At 46.5% G+C, this 18,236-nt stretch overlaps 1 protein-coding gene across 1 annotated transcript in view; it reads left to right on the forward strand.

The window, feature by feature from the left end:
• The window catches only part of LOC115087992 (dedicator of cytokinesis protein 2-like), a 1,829,205-nt gene that overhangs the window by 1,780,227 nt on the left and 30,742 nt on the right, over nt 1-18,236 (forward strand). The window contains exon 48 of the mRNA XM_029595813.1: nt 4,355-4,491. Coding sequence (XP_029451673.1) covers nt 4,355-4,491 — 137 coding nt within the window. The remainder of the gene's footprint in view (nt 1-4,354; nt 4,492-18,236) is intronic.

Genomic DNA, 18,236 nt, shown 5'->3' on the forward strand with positions numbered 1-18,236 from the left:
CAGCACTGGGGCTGAAGTAAGTTGCGCGCGCCGGCCAACCGCTGGCGCGCAATCCCCAGCACAGCGGCAAATGGCTGCTGTGTCAGAGGCCTCTGACCCCGCCCTCGCCCTGCCCCCGGACCGCCCCTTTAATAAAGCTCCGGGAGTTAGACGCATCCCGGGGCTTTACGCGCATCGCCAGGCCTTTTGAAAATAGGCCCGGCGCGCGTAAGCCACTCTACGCACGTAAATCCACTGGATTTACTTGCCTAGAGCTTTGAAAATCCAGCCCAAAGCCCACAGGTAAGCCAAAATCTAACTCAGAGAAAAAGCCTGCAACTTCCTCCAAACTCAACTATGCTGCCCCCAGAATTCTCAGGAGACAGCTACTTTTATTCTCTATCCAGGGGGATGTCCATCCCAGCACCCTCAATGGGAGGGGCTGCATATGAATGGTACCTCCCCTTATTACTGACCTTTCCTATGCTAGCTGAGACAACGGAGCTACCAGGGCTTAATGGTAATGTGTCTGGGGAGGCCATTACATAACCAGTAAGTAACCTATAAAGGGATACTAAATTCAATCTTAACCAAAAGAGCTACCATTTTAAAAAAGAGTTCTCAATCTTATAAGCACTATGAAAAATAACAGCTACTCCCCTGCCCCTCTGTTCTCTTCAATTTACAAATAAAAAGGAAAAGTTGTCAAGGCAAGCCTGCTGCAAACAGAGCTGATCCCCCTCCCTCATCCAGGTTTCAGTAATACACAAGAAATGTAAACCATGGCCTTGAATCAAATCAGGAAGCAAAGCATAGTTAGCTATCACAGACCAAACGTTAATTAAACCGACTTTAATATCTAAAAGGATTCAAACTGAGAGTTATTTGTGCAAACAAAGAGTAAACAAGAAGAAGAGGTCTAGACAAAAAGCAGTTGGGCAATCTAGTTGTTAGGCCTTATCGACCTTGGCCAGTGATAAAAGGGGACTGGAGCATAACCACAAGAAAGAGAACCAGCTACCTGATTAAAAATTACAAGCCATAAAAAGTCTGTAACAAATCCTCCCTAGGTGCTTGAAGAAGAGTGCTTGAAGGGGAAGGCTCTTTGGCAGGTTCCTCTTCGGCTGTCCTCCTTCAGAGGTTTTCATCCATTCTGTCAATGACCACTCACCCTGGACATGAATATGTGTCTGTGTCTTGGGATGCTGCTGTTGAATATTGCAGCCCCTATGAGGCCATGGTTGCTGTGGGGTTGATATTCAAAAGAGTTATGAAGTTAAAATTGGCTTTTAACTGCCCAAATCTAACCAGTTGAATATTTCCCCTGCTTTCTGGCTAAATTTTCTCTGCAGAAAACCGCTGTGTGCACAGGTTTAGCTGGACAAAAAAAAGGAACGGGCAGGGCATGCTTTTCATATGTAGCCAGTCAGCACGATATTGAGTAGTAAAAACTTGATCCCGGGCATTTTCTATCATTGTGTAACCCCTGGGTGGGATGGATGGCACCTAGGGACACATAGAAAGAATTAGAGACAGACCCTTTCTGCTTAAACACCTCCACAGTCTCTGTATACCTCTCCCTTGCTCCATGGATACCTTTAATCTCAGGCCAGGCTTCCATTTGTGGGGTTGAGCAATAGCACTTATACGCCGCTTCTTTGCAATCAAGTCCTGTCTCTGTCCTTTGGTTCACAAAAATGCCAAACTACACTGTCTTTGCGTCCAATAAATGCATAGGGAAAAAATGGTGGTTTCCAACCTCTTTACTGATAGTTTGATAAGATGACTGAATAATATTTACACTTCTTGTATTTGATTGATTAGCAGCAATAACTAAAGACAGCAGGTAGATAGAATAAACTTGTGACTTCACATCTTCTAGCAAAGACTCTTAATCACTTTGGAAGCAATCCTTATTTACACTGAAATTTCTTCTTCTCCCATCTACTGAAATCCCTCTGATTATGTAGATTGAAATTAGTTCAATCCTCCTTCACCTCCTAATTTGATTTTTAATCTTCCCACAGAAAGTGGTTAGAAAGTATACAGTTCCAATATGTAATCATAACTTAGTCCCAGATTTAATATCTTCCAAAAAATCCTTTAGACATCCTTTAACTCCTTAAACAGCACCTAAAGGGTACTTCACGCCCTTTCTTGATTCTGCTAACTCCTTAGGTAGTACCTACCTGGTGGCCACTTTTCATCCCTTCATGAAAAACTTCCCTCAGTAGCAACAAAGTTCTTGCTACCTTTATGTTGTATCTTCTTTGTTTCTCTAGGTAGTGCACTCTACTAGTATCCTTTGCTTTAGATGGAATTTGTAACACCTCTGTATCTTCCTGGATGAAAGACCTCTCTTTTCCAAAGGGTTGGAATGCTGACGCCCATGTACCATGGGTTATCAGCTCCAAGTGGAAAAAAATATTAGTTGAACTCCAAAGGCGAAAAATTAAGCAAAAAGCAGGAAGGATGAAATAAAACTTCCTTGCCTCCAAACAGAGGAAATAGTGCAAAAAGACAAAGGGGCAGATTTTCAGAGCCCTGCTCGCGTAAATCCGCCCAAAACCGGGCGGATTTACGCGAGCAGGGCCCTGCGCGCCGGTGAGCCTATTTTACATAGGCTCACCGGCGCGCGCAGAACCCCGGGACTCGCGTAAGTCCCGGGGTTTTCGGAGTGGGCGTGTCAGGAGGCGTGTCGGGGGGTGGGGCCGGAGCGTGCGGCGTTGCGGGGGTGTGTCGGCAGCGTTTTGGGGGCGGGTACGGGGGCGTGGCTACGGCCTGGGGCGGTCCGGGGCGTGGCCGCGCCCTCCGTACCCGCCCCCAGGTCGCGGCCCGGCGCGCAGGAGTCCCGCGCGTGCGCGGGGATTTACGCCTCCCTCCGGGAGGCGTAAATCCCCCGACAAAGGTAGGATGGGGGTTTAGACAGGGCCGGGCGGGTGGGTTAGGTAGGGGAAGGGAGGGGAAGGTGAGGGGAGGGCAAAGGAAAGTTCCCTTCTAGGCCACTCCGATTTCGGAGCGGCCTAGGAGGGAACGGGGGTAGGCTGCGCGGCTCGGCGCACGCAGGCTATACGAAATCGATAGCCTTGCGCGCGCCGATCCAGGATTTTAGCCGATACGCGCGACTACGCGCGTATCTACTAAAATCCAGCGTACTTTTGTTTGCGCCTGGAGCGCAAACAAAAGTAGGCTATTCGCGCTCGTCTGAAAATCTACCCCAATTAATACAAAAATATATTTCCTCTGCATCGGATCATCAGACAGCTTAAATCCTCTGGAGGAGAGACAAAAGGCTGCCAGAATCTTCCCTTACACATGATCTAACCTTAGACAGCAGACACCCCAAACCACTGAGAAGGGGGTACCAAGACTCTCACGGGGAATTCTCAAAAATTGGCTTAAGATAGCCCAAAACAAACTTAAATGCTAGATAGATGCGTCATCGGAGGCTGGTTCCTAAATGGGAAAACTTCCTTAAATTAGGAAAAATTAAAGCAGGAGCGAGGGAACAATCTGTTAACTCAAGTTCCAAACTAAAAATCGACGAGGATAGCAGATGTGTTGGGATGACAAACAGCTAGGACCCACCATCTGCATGTTCCCACATGGGGGAGCAAAACCCAAACCTCTCTCAATTATCTCCTTTTGAACCTCTCCAAATTAATGGTGCACTTCTTTAGTAAGGGAAAACCAATTCTCTACCAAATGAATTACACTATATTACAGACATAAAGATATCTTGTACACAATTAAAGGCAGAGCTGTTTCAAGAAGCTTATAATATATGAATATTTTATATGATCTGTTATATTTAATGGTATAATATATTTTATTTATGACTGACCATGATGTTTGTGTTTTTGTGACATTTGTTTTCATGTATTGGATGCTATACGTGCAGTTGGAAACTGCTTAGCACAGGGGTGGGCAATTCCAGTCCTCGAGGGCCACAAACCTGTCGAGGTTTTAGGATATCCCTAATGAATATGCATGACACAGATTTGCATACAACTGAGGCAGAGTGCATGCAAATCTCTCTCATGCATATTCATTAGGGATATCCTGAAAACCAGACTGGTTTGTGGCCCTCGAGGACCGGAACTGCCCACCCCTGGCTTAGTATGATGTATTTGTTTCAAACGGTATATAAAAACTTGTAAGTAAATAAATAAATGTATGCAATAAAAAGCAACCAGCTAAATTTTTGCGGACAGCTCCCGCCTTACAAATGGCTATTCTAAATCTAATTGCACAAGTTTCATGTGGTTAGATTTAGCCCCATATCCAACAGTACACTTAACGGGTTAAGCGCGTTCACTTTGCCACCAACAAATATCGACCCCTCTCTGAAGGCCGGTTCTTCCTCTTTTTGCAGCCATTCCTGGAAGAGCGGCGGGGAGGCTGTCCCCGCCGCTCTATGGTGCGCTCCTTCTGCCCACCCTCTCTCACCTCATCCAGCTCACGCAGCTCTATTAACTCCGACAAAGACAGCATCCGAGCACATGGAGAAAGGTGAGTCCCGGCCATTTCTGTGTAATGGAAGTCATAAGCGAGGCCTCCCCCCCCTGTCGGGACAGTTCTCACTCCATAACAAGGATCTCTCATGCCAGATACTGGCAACGTAGCATCAGAGGGGAAGGTGGAAAATGCAGCTGATTAAACAAAAAAAATACGATAAGACTAATTTGTGGCGCACTTCAGAGATGTGAGAGGCTCTCTGGATGTTATTTTGCATTTCCCTAATTGTTGGACTACAGAGGGAGGCACTCTAATATCGTTTCAGGTAGCAGAATGTCACAGACACCTTTTCTTTTCTTTTCTTTTCTTTTTTAATTGTAATTTTTATTTGCCATCATCCCTGCCTTTCATTCCATCTACCCACCTCTCTGGCAGAGTTGTAACTAGGGATGGACAAAAACCCTGAGGGAAAAGCGGAAGGGAAAATGACTTTAATATAAGTGTGGGCCAGCAGTGGATGAAAGCCAGGAAGCGGGTCACTGTCCTACCATCCAGATTTGGGGGGAAGAGGGCAGAGGATCGAAGTGAAGAGATAGCAAAGCGGGGATCAGGGAGATGGGGGCACAAATGTGGTTGCCTGCCAGTGGGCACTGAAATGCCTAGTTCTGGCTCTGTTCTCTGCCAAGATGTCTTCCTCTCTCTTACACTATTTCCCTTTCACATTCTTACTTAGGTTCTCTTCTTCTCTCCTTCTTTCTTTATCCTTCTGTCTCCCTCTCTCTCTCTCTCTCACACACACACTCACTTTCTTTGTCTGTTCAGCATGTAGTTCACTGTTTGTGAAGAAAAAACATTCTGTAACTCCAAAAAAACCACCCCTATATCCAGTCAAGGCTCTGGAGAACGTAGTTTACTGTGTTAAGACAGGGAAGGCACAGGACCTGAGAAGAGTTATACAGTCCAGGGACACCAGCTATATGGGGTGCTGTAGAGCTCAGAAATATTTTTGCAGGTGCTGAATGTCTCCTCTCCTTCTCCGAGGCAAAAGCCTTCTGCAGGACTAAACTAGGGGGAGCATATGGCCGATGCAGAACAGCACAGTAGCAGGGCCTTTCCAGCAGATTAGCTCAGCAGTCATTTTGCAGTGTTTAATTAACTGTCCTGGTTAGAGATCATCTGATACAGCAAGAAAAGACTCTCTTGGTTCTTTTTTTTCATTGTTCATCACATGAATATAGGCTTTATTACAATTCATTTAAGAATAAATCTTCAGCGGGGCACCTAACTGACAGTTTACACAGGTACTTTTAAGCTCAAATGAAACGAGCTGGTTTTCAAACACAAGGTGCAGGTACTTCATGTTTGAAGGTCAACTGGATTTGCACTGGCTGAAAAATATGTGTGTGGATGGCCAGACAGGTGCCCTATTGAATTTTACCTGATTGTGTTTGAATATCAAGTTATATGGCTAAAAGTCCATGCCTTCCCTTCCACATTTGAACATGATGGCATTAAATTTAGGTGTATTAGCGGCATGCTTAACGTGCACCTGCATTTTTTTTAAAAATGAAATGTACGTGTGTAGTTTTGAAGCGTACCTCTCTTCTATGCAGCCTGCTTTCAGCGGCGTGCTCTGAAAACAGGCAACTGAAACTTCACTGCCTATGATTGGCTTAATTCTAGTTTTAGCTGTGTAAAGGGCACCTAAGCCTCAGAAGATGTAACCCTAAGTAGATCAGTGTTAGGATAATTGTTTTGTTTACTTCAAGATAACCGCTATTTACCGAGGAATTCAAATTATCCATAGAAATGTCATGGCGACCTGGACTGTATTCAGTAAATGTAACACGTGGGTCCTCATTAGGTGATTCCCATCATTCGTTGACATGTCACAGCAGCCCTGTGCTTCGTAGGCTCATTTCTCTTCCATGGTATAAAGTTTCTTATGCATTATCAATTTTAAGCTGTTATTTTTCCATTCTGAACTTGATTTCAACTTCTTGATAGCTGTATCAGTCTTTCAAAATTATTTGCACAGACTATCACATTCAGACATTTTACACACACACACACACACACACACCCTCTCTCTCTTTCTCTCTCACACACATTCATACATATATACATAAATACATACATACATATACACGCACTCTCTCTCTCTTTCTCTTTCTCATGTGAAGGGCAGTTTTCAAAAGGAGTTAGCCAGCTACATCCATTGTGCTGAAAATACCTGGCTAGTTTCTCTTTGAAAATTTGCTAAAATTATGTAATACCAAAGTAGCTGCATAATTTTCCACTACTCTGCTTTGTGAAATTGCCCTCCTGCATAAGGCAAACCCCAGACACATTATCTTCCTTCCTCAGTATCAAAGGTTCACTCAATTAGTGGAGCTACATGGAAGGGGAGAGAGTGAAAGAGGGTGAGGGATGGCAGCTGGTGCTATTGCACCAGGACCCAAGTGGTGAAAGGGGGCTCACCTGCACAGATCAGCCAATCCAAGCCTGCACGGCTCCCCAATACAGTATGGGAACCAAGTGGGTTCAAATTGATGAGTCATTATCGGATTTCGGAAGGGCCCCCCCTCCCCCCACCCCTCCCAAAACACTCGTCACTTAAACAGGATGACACCCTAAGCCTGCACCAGGGCTGAAAAGATCATTGCTATGCACTGATTTATTTTATCCTGAAGAGCAAGAACATTTATGTGTTTCTGAGATGTGTCAAGAGTCTTTGTGACCTGCATTTGAGATGAGCAGTGCTCTTCCACTTGCAGCCCCATAGGCACATAATGTGATCCATCCTGTGGCTGTCACTAGCTCCCTCAGTTGAACATTGGATCTTACCCAGCCCCCAGCTGCTTTTTAGAACTAGTGTTACATCCAGTGGGTAGACCAGGTGCTGGTAGCTTAAAGTAGACAGAATTACCACTAGAACAATAAGGTACGAAAATTCAATTTCGCTTTCCCAGTCAGCCTGACTGGATTGTATTGGGAATAAATGCTCAGCATATTTCCAGGTCTCATTATTTCTAACAAGGAATAAGATGTTCAAATCCAGTACAATATTCAGGTAGGGAAGATGGATTTTGGGTACGTGGTTAATACGCCAAGGCTGCACCAAGATATGTGTAGGAACAATGGCAACATTATGAGGAAAAGTAGGACAGAAAGATGTCAAATGCATGTAACCCTCTTCTTCTGAGGAGCAGAAGCCAGGCTGAAGCCGAAGGCAGGAGCCAGGCTGACCCTGAAGGCAGGAACTAAGCTGGAGGGCTTGAAAAGACAGAAGACCAGAACCAGGAAGAGCAGGAACCAAGAGACCACCTTGCTGAGGCAATGAATCCAAGTCCAGGCAGGCTAAGTAGTCTTGAGCATGTGACATCACCATCATCATTGGGGCTGATACCCGACTCTCCTGCCAAAGTGCACCGAATTGTGCGCACAATCGACATGCACGCCCTAAGCATCTCTTTGCCGGGTCCTAGTAACACATGCATCAGAGCATCCAATGGCTTCTCCTTGCCGCACAGTGAATGGCCGCCACTAAGGAGTCTGGGAAGGCAGCTGGATTCTAACAGCACCCCCTCCTCAAGCACATCTTCTCTTCGGCTTCTGAGGAGACGAAGAAACTATTTTACCAACTGGGAGCTTGAGGGTCAAGACCTAGGATCTAGAGATTCTTTGGTTTTGAGGCTGGATTGAAAAATCGTTCAAAGCAGAAGACTTAACTGAAGAAAAGGCTGAAAGCTTGGACAAGGACTGAGGCTGGTCCTGATCGATGGACAAAGGTTCCTTGGCAGGAGGACAACACAATTGAGAATTCACGTAGTAACAGCATGTACATTGAAATGGAAAACTGGCACTTCAGACGAGGTGGTTCGAAGTGAAGAGGCTGGAGACAAGGATGAAATGATACAATGTTCTCAGCAGGGATGGACCCCATTTGTCAATCTGTAAGGAATTCCAGTCATTAGATGGTTGATGAAGATTCAGTCAGGGTAGTCCAAGTACAAGAGGCCTGGATACTTTAGATAGTACATAGAACTGAATGTTCTCTTGGTGAGATCCAACCTGCATTGTGATGGATGAGGAAGTTGTAGTCACACAACCAGGTAGGGGTTCTCCATAGATGGGCGAAATACACAGGGTGTGATTTAGCTGGTAGTAGGGCATAGCAGTGATTCTTGAATAAAGTTGCCCCCGGCTCTGGAATCTACTGTGTTTTCCATAGGTAAGACACATTGGAACCGTTAGTAGCAGAGAGGAAGCAGAATGGTGGAAAGCTGTCTTCCTGATGAGACTTCTCAGGGAGCACTGATGGACAAAATGATCTTGTGCGGCACAGTAGAGACAAAGATTTTGCGATCTTCACCTTTGTTTCACATCAAGAGAAAGTCGTGTATTATCCAATTGCATGGGTTCTTCAAAGGCAGCCACCTTTGGTGGTTCCAGTATGGGTTGCGATGGATTCAGAGGTCTGAGAACCATGAGCAAGGTCAGCTGAGAGTTTTTCTTTTCATGAGCCTGTTCCTGGAATCTCAGTTCAGTACAAATAGCCAAGGCAATGAGTGCTTCATGGGATGGAGGAAGGTCGGGGGCTTTATGTTCATCTTTTATTCTCTCAGATAATCCCTGCCAAAAAATTGCAGTTTGGCTATCTTCGTCCCAACCGAATTTGGAAGCTAAAGTGCAGAATTCTACCACATATTCGCCAACAGAACGATTGCCCTGATGAATACGAAGGAGCTCTATGGCAGCAGATATGACACATCTAGGTTGATCAAAGATCAGACAAAATTGATGAGAAGCAAATCATCTTGTTCCCACAAGGGAGAGGCCCAAGCAAGAGCTGGACTGTCCAACAGGGAGAGTATATGTGTGATCTTGACACAGTTGAAGAAAAACCGAGCTGGCTGTAATTCAAATTGCATCTTGCACACATTAAGGAATCTTCTGCATGCTTTAGGATCACCCCCATACTTTGAAGGTGGCGATAGTTGACTCACGGACTCACCAATCTGGATAGCTGCCAGTGCTGGGTTCGCCAGAACTGGAACTGAGACTGAAGCTGGACTTTGAAGTTGTATTACATCTAAATGCTGTGACAAGGTCTGTAATGAGTTTTTTATTTGATCGATGTGCTGCTGGGCCTGTTGCATGAACTGATGCAGGAGACCAATTAATTCTGTTTTTGCTACTGCATCTGGGTGATCAAGGCAGCGATGGCCTTGATCATGGGGATATGTTTACCGAGCTCATGGCTTCAGCAAACTGTAAGGAACTGTGTATGTGTGAGCCCCTCTTGCTGTGATGCAGCCTTATAAGTAGAGTCCTGAGACCCATGCCAATGGTGAGTGAGCGAGTTTTGGCATAGGCCAAACTATGACTGAGTCCAAAAGTCTATTCAAAGACCAGGCTTGCAGCTGAAGGCAGGCAAGGACAAGACTGATGGTTTGAGGCAAGGCTGATAGTTTGAGACAAGGCTGATGACTTGAAACAAGGCTGAGGACTGAAGTGGAGCTGAAGACTGCAGTGGAGTCACAGGCGAAGACTGAAGCAAAGCTGAACGCTGAGAAGATGGAACCAGGCTGGAGCTGAAGGCAGGAACCAAGCTGACACTAAAAGCAGGAACCAGGCTGACGCTGAAGGCCGGAACCAAGCTGGAGGGCTTCATCAAGACAGAAGACCAGCACCAGGAGGAGCAGGAACCAGGAGATCTTCTTGCTAAGGCAAAGAATCCAAATCCAGGCAGGCTAAGAAGTCTTGAGCATGTGACATCATCATCTGGGCTGGTGCCCGACTCTCCTGCTAACATACACTGAATGAGGAACAATGATGCGCACACACACCCTAAGCATCTCTTCACCAGGTCCTAGTATCACACGTGACAAAGCGCCCAATGGTAGCTCACTGCTGCATGGTGAATGTCCGCTGCTGAGGAGTCTGGGAAGGCAGCTGGATTCTAACAATGGGCTAATCATATGAATATTCACTCCGCCGCTGTTCCGAATGTTGGCTTGATGCTTGCTGCTCTCACTGGTTGTTGCAACCTTCACATGTATTTCCTCACACTCAGGGTGACATGGCAAGCATACTGCCGGTTTTATATTGTCTTATTGGTGATACGTCAGGCACATCATCATTGACATCATACGCATGCCACATATGTCTTTCTTGTCTTCACACCCTTCCTTTCTTGCTGAACCTCAAACACGGGAACAAGTAAGTTTTGTAAGATTTGAAGTTTTTTTCTACTACTCTTGCGTAGACCGTATGGTCACCAAACATCACAGTTAACACTGCAAAAACTTGCACTTGCTTCACTGCCCTCAAGCCCCATGTTGGGCACCATTTTACGTAACCATTTTCTTCTGAAAGGCATTTCATCTAAGGGCACAAAAAGAATTTATGTTTCTCGGGGCAATCTTCCTCTGCCATGAGTCCCCTTCAATTGTATCTCCCCAGGGGTGAGTTGGTTCTAGGGGGAAAAGCAGGTGCTTGTGGCCCAGGCGGTGAGCTGACTCCCTTCTTGTGTGCAGCTGGTTAGTGTAATTTCTGGTGCTGAATGGGACAAAGACTGTAGAACACAGGGTTGAGTATTCAAAAGATAAAGTTTACTGATTTAGTAAAAGGTAATCAACGTCCAGGCCAGCGCTTCTCAACTGGTGTGTCACGACACACCAGTGTGTCGCCAAGCACCGGCAGGTGTGTCGCGTGCTCCCGGTCTCTCCCGCTGCTCTTCCTTCCCTGCTGCCGTTGCCACCAGGCTATCAGTATGTTCAAGCCCAGTGGGAACGGCAGCAGTGGTAGAAGAAGCAGTGGCACCTGCGGCTGCCTTTTCTTCTTCCCGCGACCCCCTCCCCCCCCCCCCCCGTGACCCGGAACAGGAAGTGATACGCGATGCGCAGGAAAGAGAAAGAGCCGTGCCGTGTGGAAAAATAGCAGCGGCGGCAGCAGCAGCAGCCCCCAAGCAATCGAAGCAGCCGGTAATCGGGTAAGGAGACAGCAGCATGAGCCTCCCGCGGCCGATGGGATTCTTCTTTCTTGGCCTACGGGGGCTGGAGGAGGAGGCTGCTGCAGCTACCATTTGTGCTCGGGGGGGGGGGAGAGGAAGTGAGTGAGAGAAAGAGAGAGAAGCAGCCAGCCTGTGTGTGTGATTGAGAGCATGTGTGTGATTGAGAGAAACTGGTCAGAGAGCTGATGTGTGTGTATATGTGAGAGACAATGAAAGTGACTGCTCAGGGAGATGACTGATGTGTATGTGAGAGTGTGAGACATTAGTCAGGGAGGTGACTGATTGTGTGTGTGTGTGTGTGTGTGTGTGAGAGAGAAAAAGCATGGAAGTGAGAAATCTGGGTATGTGAGAAAGCATGGGCATAAGAAGCCTGGTGTTGTGTGTGTGTGTGTTGGGGGGGGTGTGTGTGAAAGAAAGCATGGGAGTGAGAAGCCTGATTATGTGAGAGAGAGCATGGGAGTGGGAAGCCTGTGTGTGTGCATGCATGAGAGAGAGAGAGAGAGAGACTGGTTGGTAAGGTGACGGTGTGTGTGAGAGAAAGAGACTGGTGTGTGTGAATGTGAGAGAAAGAATGTGATTCAGGGAATGAGAAGCCTGTGCACGTGGAGAGCGAGCATGGAAATGAGAGAGAGACTGGTGTGTGTGTAAGAGAGAGAAAGTGATTATGGGAATGAGAAGCCTGTGCATGTGAAGAGAGTGAGCATGGGAGTGAGAAACCTGGGTGTGTGTGAGACACAGCATGGGAGAGAGAAGCCTGTATATCTGAAAGAGAATATGGGAGTGGGAAGCCTGTGTGTGTGTATGCATGAGAGAGATCAGGTGACTGGTATGTGTTTGTGTGTATGTGTGTGAGAGAGAAAGAAAGAAAGTGATTATGGGAATGAGAAGCCTGTGCATGTGAAGAGTGAGCATGGGAGTGAGAAACCTGGATGTGTGTGAGACACAGCATGGGAGTGAGAAGCCTGTATATCTGAAAGAGAACATGGGAGTGGGAAGCCTGTGTGTGTGTGTGTGTGTGTGTATGCATGAGAGAGGTCAGGTGACTGGTTTGTGTGTGTGAGAGAGAAAGAAAGTGATTATGGGAATGAGAAGCCTCTGCATGTGGAGAGAACAAGCATGGGAGTGAGAGACTGGTATGTGTGTGTGTGTGTGTGAGACAGAGAAAGTGATTATGAGAGTGAGAAGCCCATATATGTAAGTAGAACAGGGAGTGGGAAGCCTGTGTGTGTGTATGGCATGAGAGAAACTGTTCAGGAAGGTGACTGGTGTGTGTGTGAAAGACTGTTTGGGAGATGATTGGTGTGTGAGAGACCAAAACTGGTCATGGGGGCATGACTGGTATGGTGTGTGTGTGAGAGACATGGGAAACTAAGGAAGAGGACCATGAGTATAGAGCTTAGCCTCTACTGCTGCTTCTGGTGTGTGCCACGGCCTGCATGGAAGGGGAGTAGGAGAGCTGCTGGAGGGGGTAAGTAAAGGTGGCTTTTTAAGTTTATTTTTCTTGATTGACTGCCATTTTAATTATTTAATATTATGTGATGTCTGCTTTTTTGAAATGTTTTATTGGTGTTTGGAGAATGTTTAATAGTTTTTATGAGTTTTTAATTGTTGGATGTTATTCTGTTCATAGCTGTTTTGAAACATTTATTCTGCTTATTATAGTTTTACAATTATTTCTGTGTGGGGATCTATAGCTACTTGCTAGTTCTGTTTTCCTAATAAGAGGTGTATTGGTTTTTAGGGTTTGATTTAATATTTGTAGTGTTGCCTTTTAATAGATAGGGTTGCTCCTGTTTGAGTGTATTCCATAATACAGGTGTAAATGTGTGCGGATTAGTTTATGTGCATTACTACAGATCCTGGGAGTATGTTAGGTCGGTTCTGTGTCTGTTACCGAGATGAGATATTTTGCTAGCATGTAAGCGTTTGTATCGGTCTTATTTGTTGTGTTTTCTCAGAGGACATGCATTGGTGGTAAACTGCTGACTTTTCATAAGTAGGGCTATTGAGCCTGGAAGTAGAAGGAGTTTGAGTTGCTGTTACTGAGATGACACCAGAACCAGAATATCTTATTGTAGGGTGAGTTGTATGGGGAATATCATAATTCTGCTTTACATCCATTATTGTGGGTCGGGGGGGTTCCCGTGGATGCAAACTGTACTTTACATCTAGCCCCGTGACGATCATGGGTCAGTGCGTCACGCATGTGAGAACCATCTGTCAGGTGTGTCCCGACAGAAAAAAGGTTGAGAACCACTGGTCCAGGCGATAAATTAATTAATTCATTAAATGTCTGTACAAATGAGTGTCCTTTCTCTCTGTGTAAGTGCTGAACTCTGGGTTCCTGGGGAAATCCTAACTCCCTTTACATGAGAATTTAGTAGTCCCCTACTCCTCAAGGATCCCAGACTGCAACAGAATTCCTTTGAATTTTCACAGTCCTACCTGGAACCAGCAGACTTCACACCGTAACCCAACCTGCGCCTGTGTCCCGTTCAAAGGTCCTGTGAAGAGTCTTCAATGATGCTCTTCAGTCTTTTATTTGTGGTTTTTTTCTTCTCCTTATGAGCCTCTCAGAAGGGAAGGCATTAAATTACTCCACATGAGAGAAGGGGTAAACAACAACCTCCCCTTGCCTTAAATAGGGTATCTCACTGACTGTTCCAATCTCTTCTGGGGCCACTGTCTCTGCAGCCCTTCATTAACCTTTGAAGAGCACTAAAAGAGCTTATTGGCCTGGCCTCTGAATCTAGGGGGGGGGGTGGTAATCTTTCCTCAGGTCTCCAGGCTGTACTCAGGCAAAATCAGTCCTTAACACAGTCTAAATCCGTATTACTCTCTTGATTTCTCTATATCAGCACCTAACCTGGCAGGGAGTGCACAGGCAGGTGTTTTACCAAAGTATCTGGTGTGAAGTTGTAGGTCTCCCCACTAGGAAATGGACCCACACCGCCAGGGCTCCTCTCTCTCAAACTTTCTCCAAGCCCCTTCTGATTCTTGCCCTAGTTCCTAGTTATATGCAGGGTCCACATACCAGCTGCCTCAAACTGAGGAGCTGTAAAATGGTATTCCCTCTTGCTAGTTGTTTTCCTACAGGGACTAGGTGACATCTGGTGGCCAACCCATAGGGGTGCCTCGTGTATTTTCCCAGTTCTTAAGAAGTATTCTAATTTTATGCAGCCTTGAATTGCAGCTGGATTCGGATTGTACAATACACCATAGTATTTGATCAGGCACCAGGGATTATTTTCATGGGCAACAAAGACTGGCCCATTTGTATTATTTTACAACATTTGAAAATAATAGGGGATGCTGAACTGAACACAAATTAAAGCGCCCCCAGCAAAAAAATAAAAAAGAGAACTCGGTGGGTTGTGTGTGTCACTGACCAGCCTGTATATCAGGGGTCAGGAACCTTTTCGGCTGAGAGAGCCATAAACGCCACATATTTTAAAATGTAATTCCATGAGAGCCATACAATATGTTTAAAACTAAATACAAGTAAATGTGTGCATTTTATGTAAGATCACACTTTTAAAGTACAATAAGTCTCTGAAAATATTACACCAGGCCTTAAGACACCAATACATCTCCTATTAGGAAAACGGACCAAGTCAGGCTGCTATAGAGTCCTACACAGAAACTACACGCCAGCAGAAAACCTCACCTGAATCACGTGCTGTCCCTCACCTAACATAGAATAAAGAGACCAAAACGCATAACAAGAAGCATGCAGACAAAAACTGAATTGGAAACTGCAACAAGCCAGAGTCTCTGTATGCAGTGTAACAAAGGAAAAAAGAAACATCACACATCCTTATAAAACAAATCAAGAAATATAAAATCATCAGCAGTAAAACTGTACTAACAAAAAGAACATATTTCGAAACAGCTGATGAGTGGAATATCCAATAATTAAAAACTCATATAAAACATTTCCAGATACCAACAAAATATTTCAAAATAGCAGACACAAAGATCCAGTAATGAAAAATAATAAGGATACAAAAATTTTTTTGCTCTGCATACCTGGGAACGTTTGATATCCAGGTGTCCTGAGATTGTTCTGAATTAGCAGGAGGTGGGGTGGTTTGCTTGGAACTTTCTCCTCTCTCAGTCACATACCAGCGCTCTCTCTCAATGACACACCTATACACACATGCTCTCAGTACTCACATATACACATGTTTTTTCTCTCTCATATAGGCTCTTAATTACACATTTACACACATGCTGTCTATCTTTTCACGCTTACACACACACAGGCTTTCAATCACATAAATACATGCTGTCTTTTTCTCTCACACACAGACTCTCATTCACATGCTTACAAACATGTCCTCTCTTTCTCTCATTTACACACAGGCTCTCAATCACATACTCACATGCTCCCTCACCTAAATCAGCTCTCAATCACACAGACACTCATGATCTCTCTCTTACTTATACACACAGGCTCTTAATCATACATACACATGATCTCTCTCACACACAAAGGATCTCAATCATACACACATACTCTTTCAAACAAACAGGTTTTCAATTACAAACTTACACATACAGGTTCCCAATGGTAAACTTACATTCATGCTCTCTCTCTCACAGGCAGGATCTCAATCACAGACATACTCTCTTTCACATATACAGGCTCTCAATCATTCACATACATGCAATCTCTCACTCACACACACAGGATCTCAAACACACATGCTTGCTCGCTCATTCATTCATTCACTCTCTCTCTCCCCCTTCCCCCCCCCCCCCCCCGGGAACTCGCGGCAGCAGCAGCCACCTCCCAACGCTAACCTCCTTCATTTTCAGCCCTCGCGGAGGCGAAGGCGGAGTCCCATCGGCCGCGGTTGAAGATTTTCATTTTCCTCCGAGCCGCGCTGCAGTCTTCTTCCCGTCGGACACTAGCGTGCCTGCGCGGGTCTTCCCGCGCAGGCACCCGATGCTCTCCACTTCCTCTTCCGGGCCGCGGGAAGAAGAGAGCACCGGCGTGCTCTCTTCTTCCCGCGGCCCGGAAGAGGAAAGCATCGGGTGCCTGCGCGGGAAGACCCGCGCAGGCACCCGATGACTCCAGCGCTGGCACCCGGCTGACACCCGATGACTCCCGCGCAGGCACCCGGATGACTCCAGTCGGCGTGCTCTCTTCTCCTCCCCCCCGCGGCCCGGAAGAGGAAGTGGTGAGCATCGGGTGCCTGCGCGGAAGAAGAGACCACGCTAGTGTGGTCTCTTCTTCCCGCGCAGGCAGCCGATGACTCCTGCGCAGGCAGCCGGTGCCGCTGACTCCAGCTGTCCTGCCGCGTTCCGCCCGGGCTGACAGCATTTTAAGCCCGGGCGGCGGAGGACCGGGGAGCAGCTGGGTCAGTGGGGAACCGCGAAGTATGGCGACACTTGTCTGCGAGCCAGATGCAGCCCTCAAAAGAGCCATATCTGGCTCGCGAGCCATGGGTTCCCGACCCCTGCTGTATATAAATGTCTAGGGAGGAGCAAGTAATGTGGATGTATGGAAGCCTCAAGCTAGGGAAGGCTCAAAGATTCATGTGTTGTTCTTCCCCCAACTCATCCTCACCAGTCTCCTCTGTCCCCCAGCCCATCCATAGCACAGTCTTCCCTACCACTCTGTTTCATCCCCACTTTCCTCTCATTCTTCTAACCTCTCTCTCCCCTCCTTGCTCTCTTTGCACTTTAGTTCTCCTGCTCCTGTATGGGAATACTTTGAGTTTTACATCTGGAGAGAGGGAGTTTAAAACCCCTATTCCAGCTCCACTCCCTCTCTGCTCCCCATTTCTCACTGAGCTGCCCTTCTTTGTTGCCTCCCCATTTCCCTTTCCCATTCTTCCACTCCCCGGCAGGCTCCTCCTTCTCACCCCTTCTTAGCCAGCTGCCCTCCTCTCTTGGCCTGGCTCAGTGCATCCTATCCCTCACCAGCATGTTAGGCTTCCCTTCACTGGCAGCCTCAGCTCACCTTTCAGTTTGTGATTCCCCCTCCTCCCCAGGCTTGGATACAAAGAAATGAGTGCATGGGGGTAACAGGGGGTAACTTGCTGGTGTGGCAGTTGTGACCCTTAACAAATAACAGAATCAAGGTTTAATGCAACTCCATCATTGCTCTCTGCTTCAGCGGCAGTGGGGAAAGGGGAATTGGATTCAGACAGCAAGCAACAAGGGCACCGGCTTTTACGGTTAGAGGAACAAATAAACATGGGGGCAACTTGCTGATGTGGCTTTTACTACCCTTAATCACTGAGCCTGATACTTTTGATGCAACTCCATTTCTCTCTGCTCCCATGGCAACGGTTAAGGGAAACTGGAATCAAATAGCATCCAAGGGCCCTGACTTTTACGGTCTGGGAAACTGATAAGCATGGGGGTAACCTGCACAGTGCAGCAGATACTGGCATAAGCTTGCTGGGCAGACTGGGTGGATCCTTTTCTGCCGTCATTTCTGTTTCTGCTCTACACTCCCTGAGCTCAGGCATATTTTTTCTACAACTGCTCCTGTCTCCCCACTCTCTACATCACTTCCTCCTGCTCTCACAGATTTCAGGCCAGAGCCAGCTCCGTACCAGCAGAGTCCACATAAGGCAGCCACCTGCATGCCCTGAACCCTGGCAGCTCAGCAGTCAGTATCTCCCCAACTCCAGGGCCACAGCCGCCTGTGGTGCTTCCTGCCCTTTATTTGGAAAGCCTGAAGATAACTGCTTCCTCTTGTGGGATATAACAGGGGAATGTTTTGTTTATTTTTGTGAAGAAGGGAAACAATGTTCACCTCAAT

This window comes from Rhinatrema bivittatum, chromosome 1, assembly GCF_901001135.1.
Source record: "Rhinatrema bivittatum chromosome 1, aRhiBiv1.1, whole genome shotgun sequence".
Classification (NCBI taxonomy): Eukaryota; Metazoa; Chordata; class Amphibia; order Gymnophiona; family Rhinatrematidae; genus Rhinatrema; species Rhinatrema bivittatum.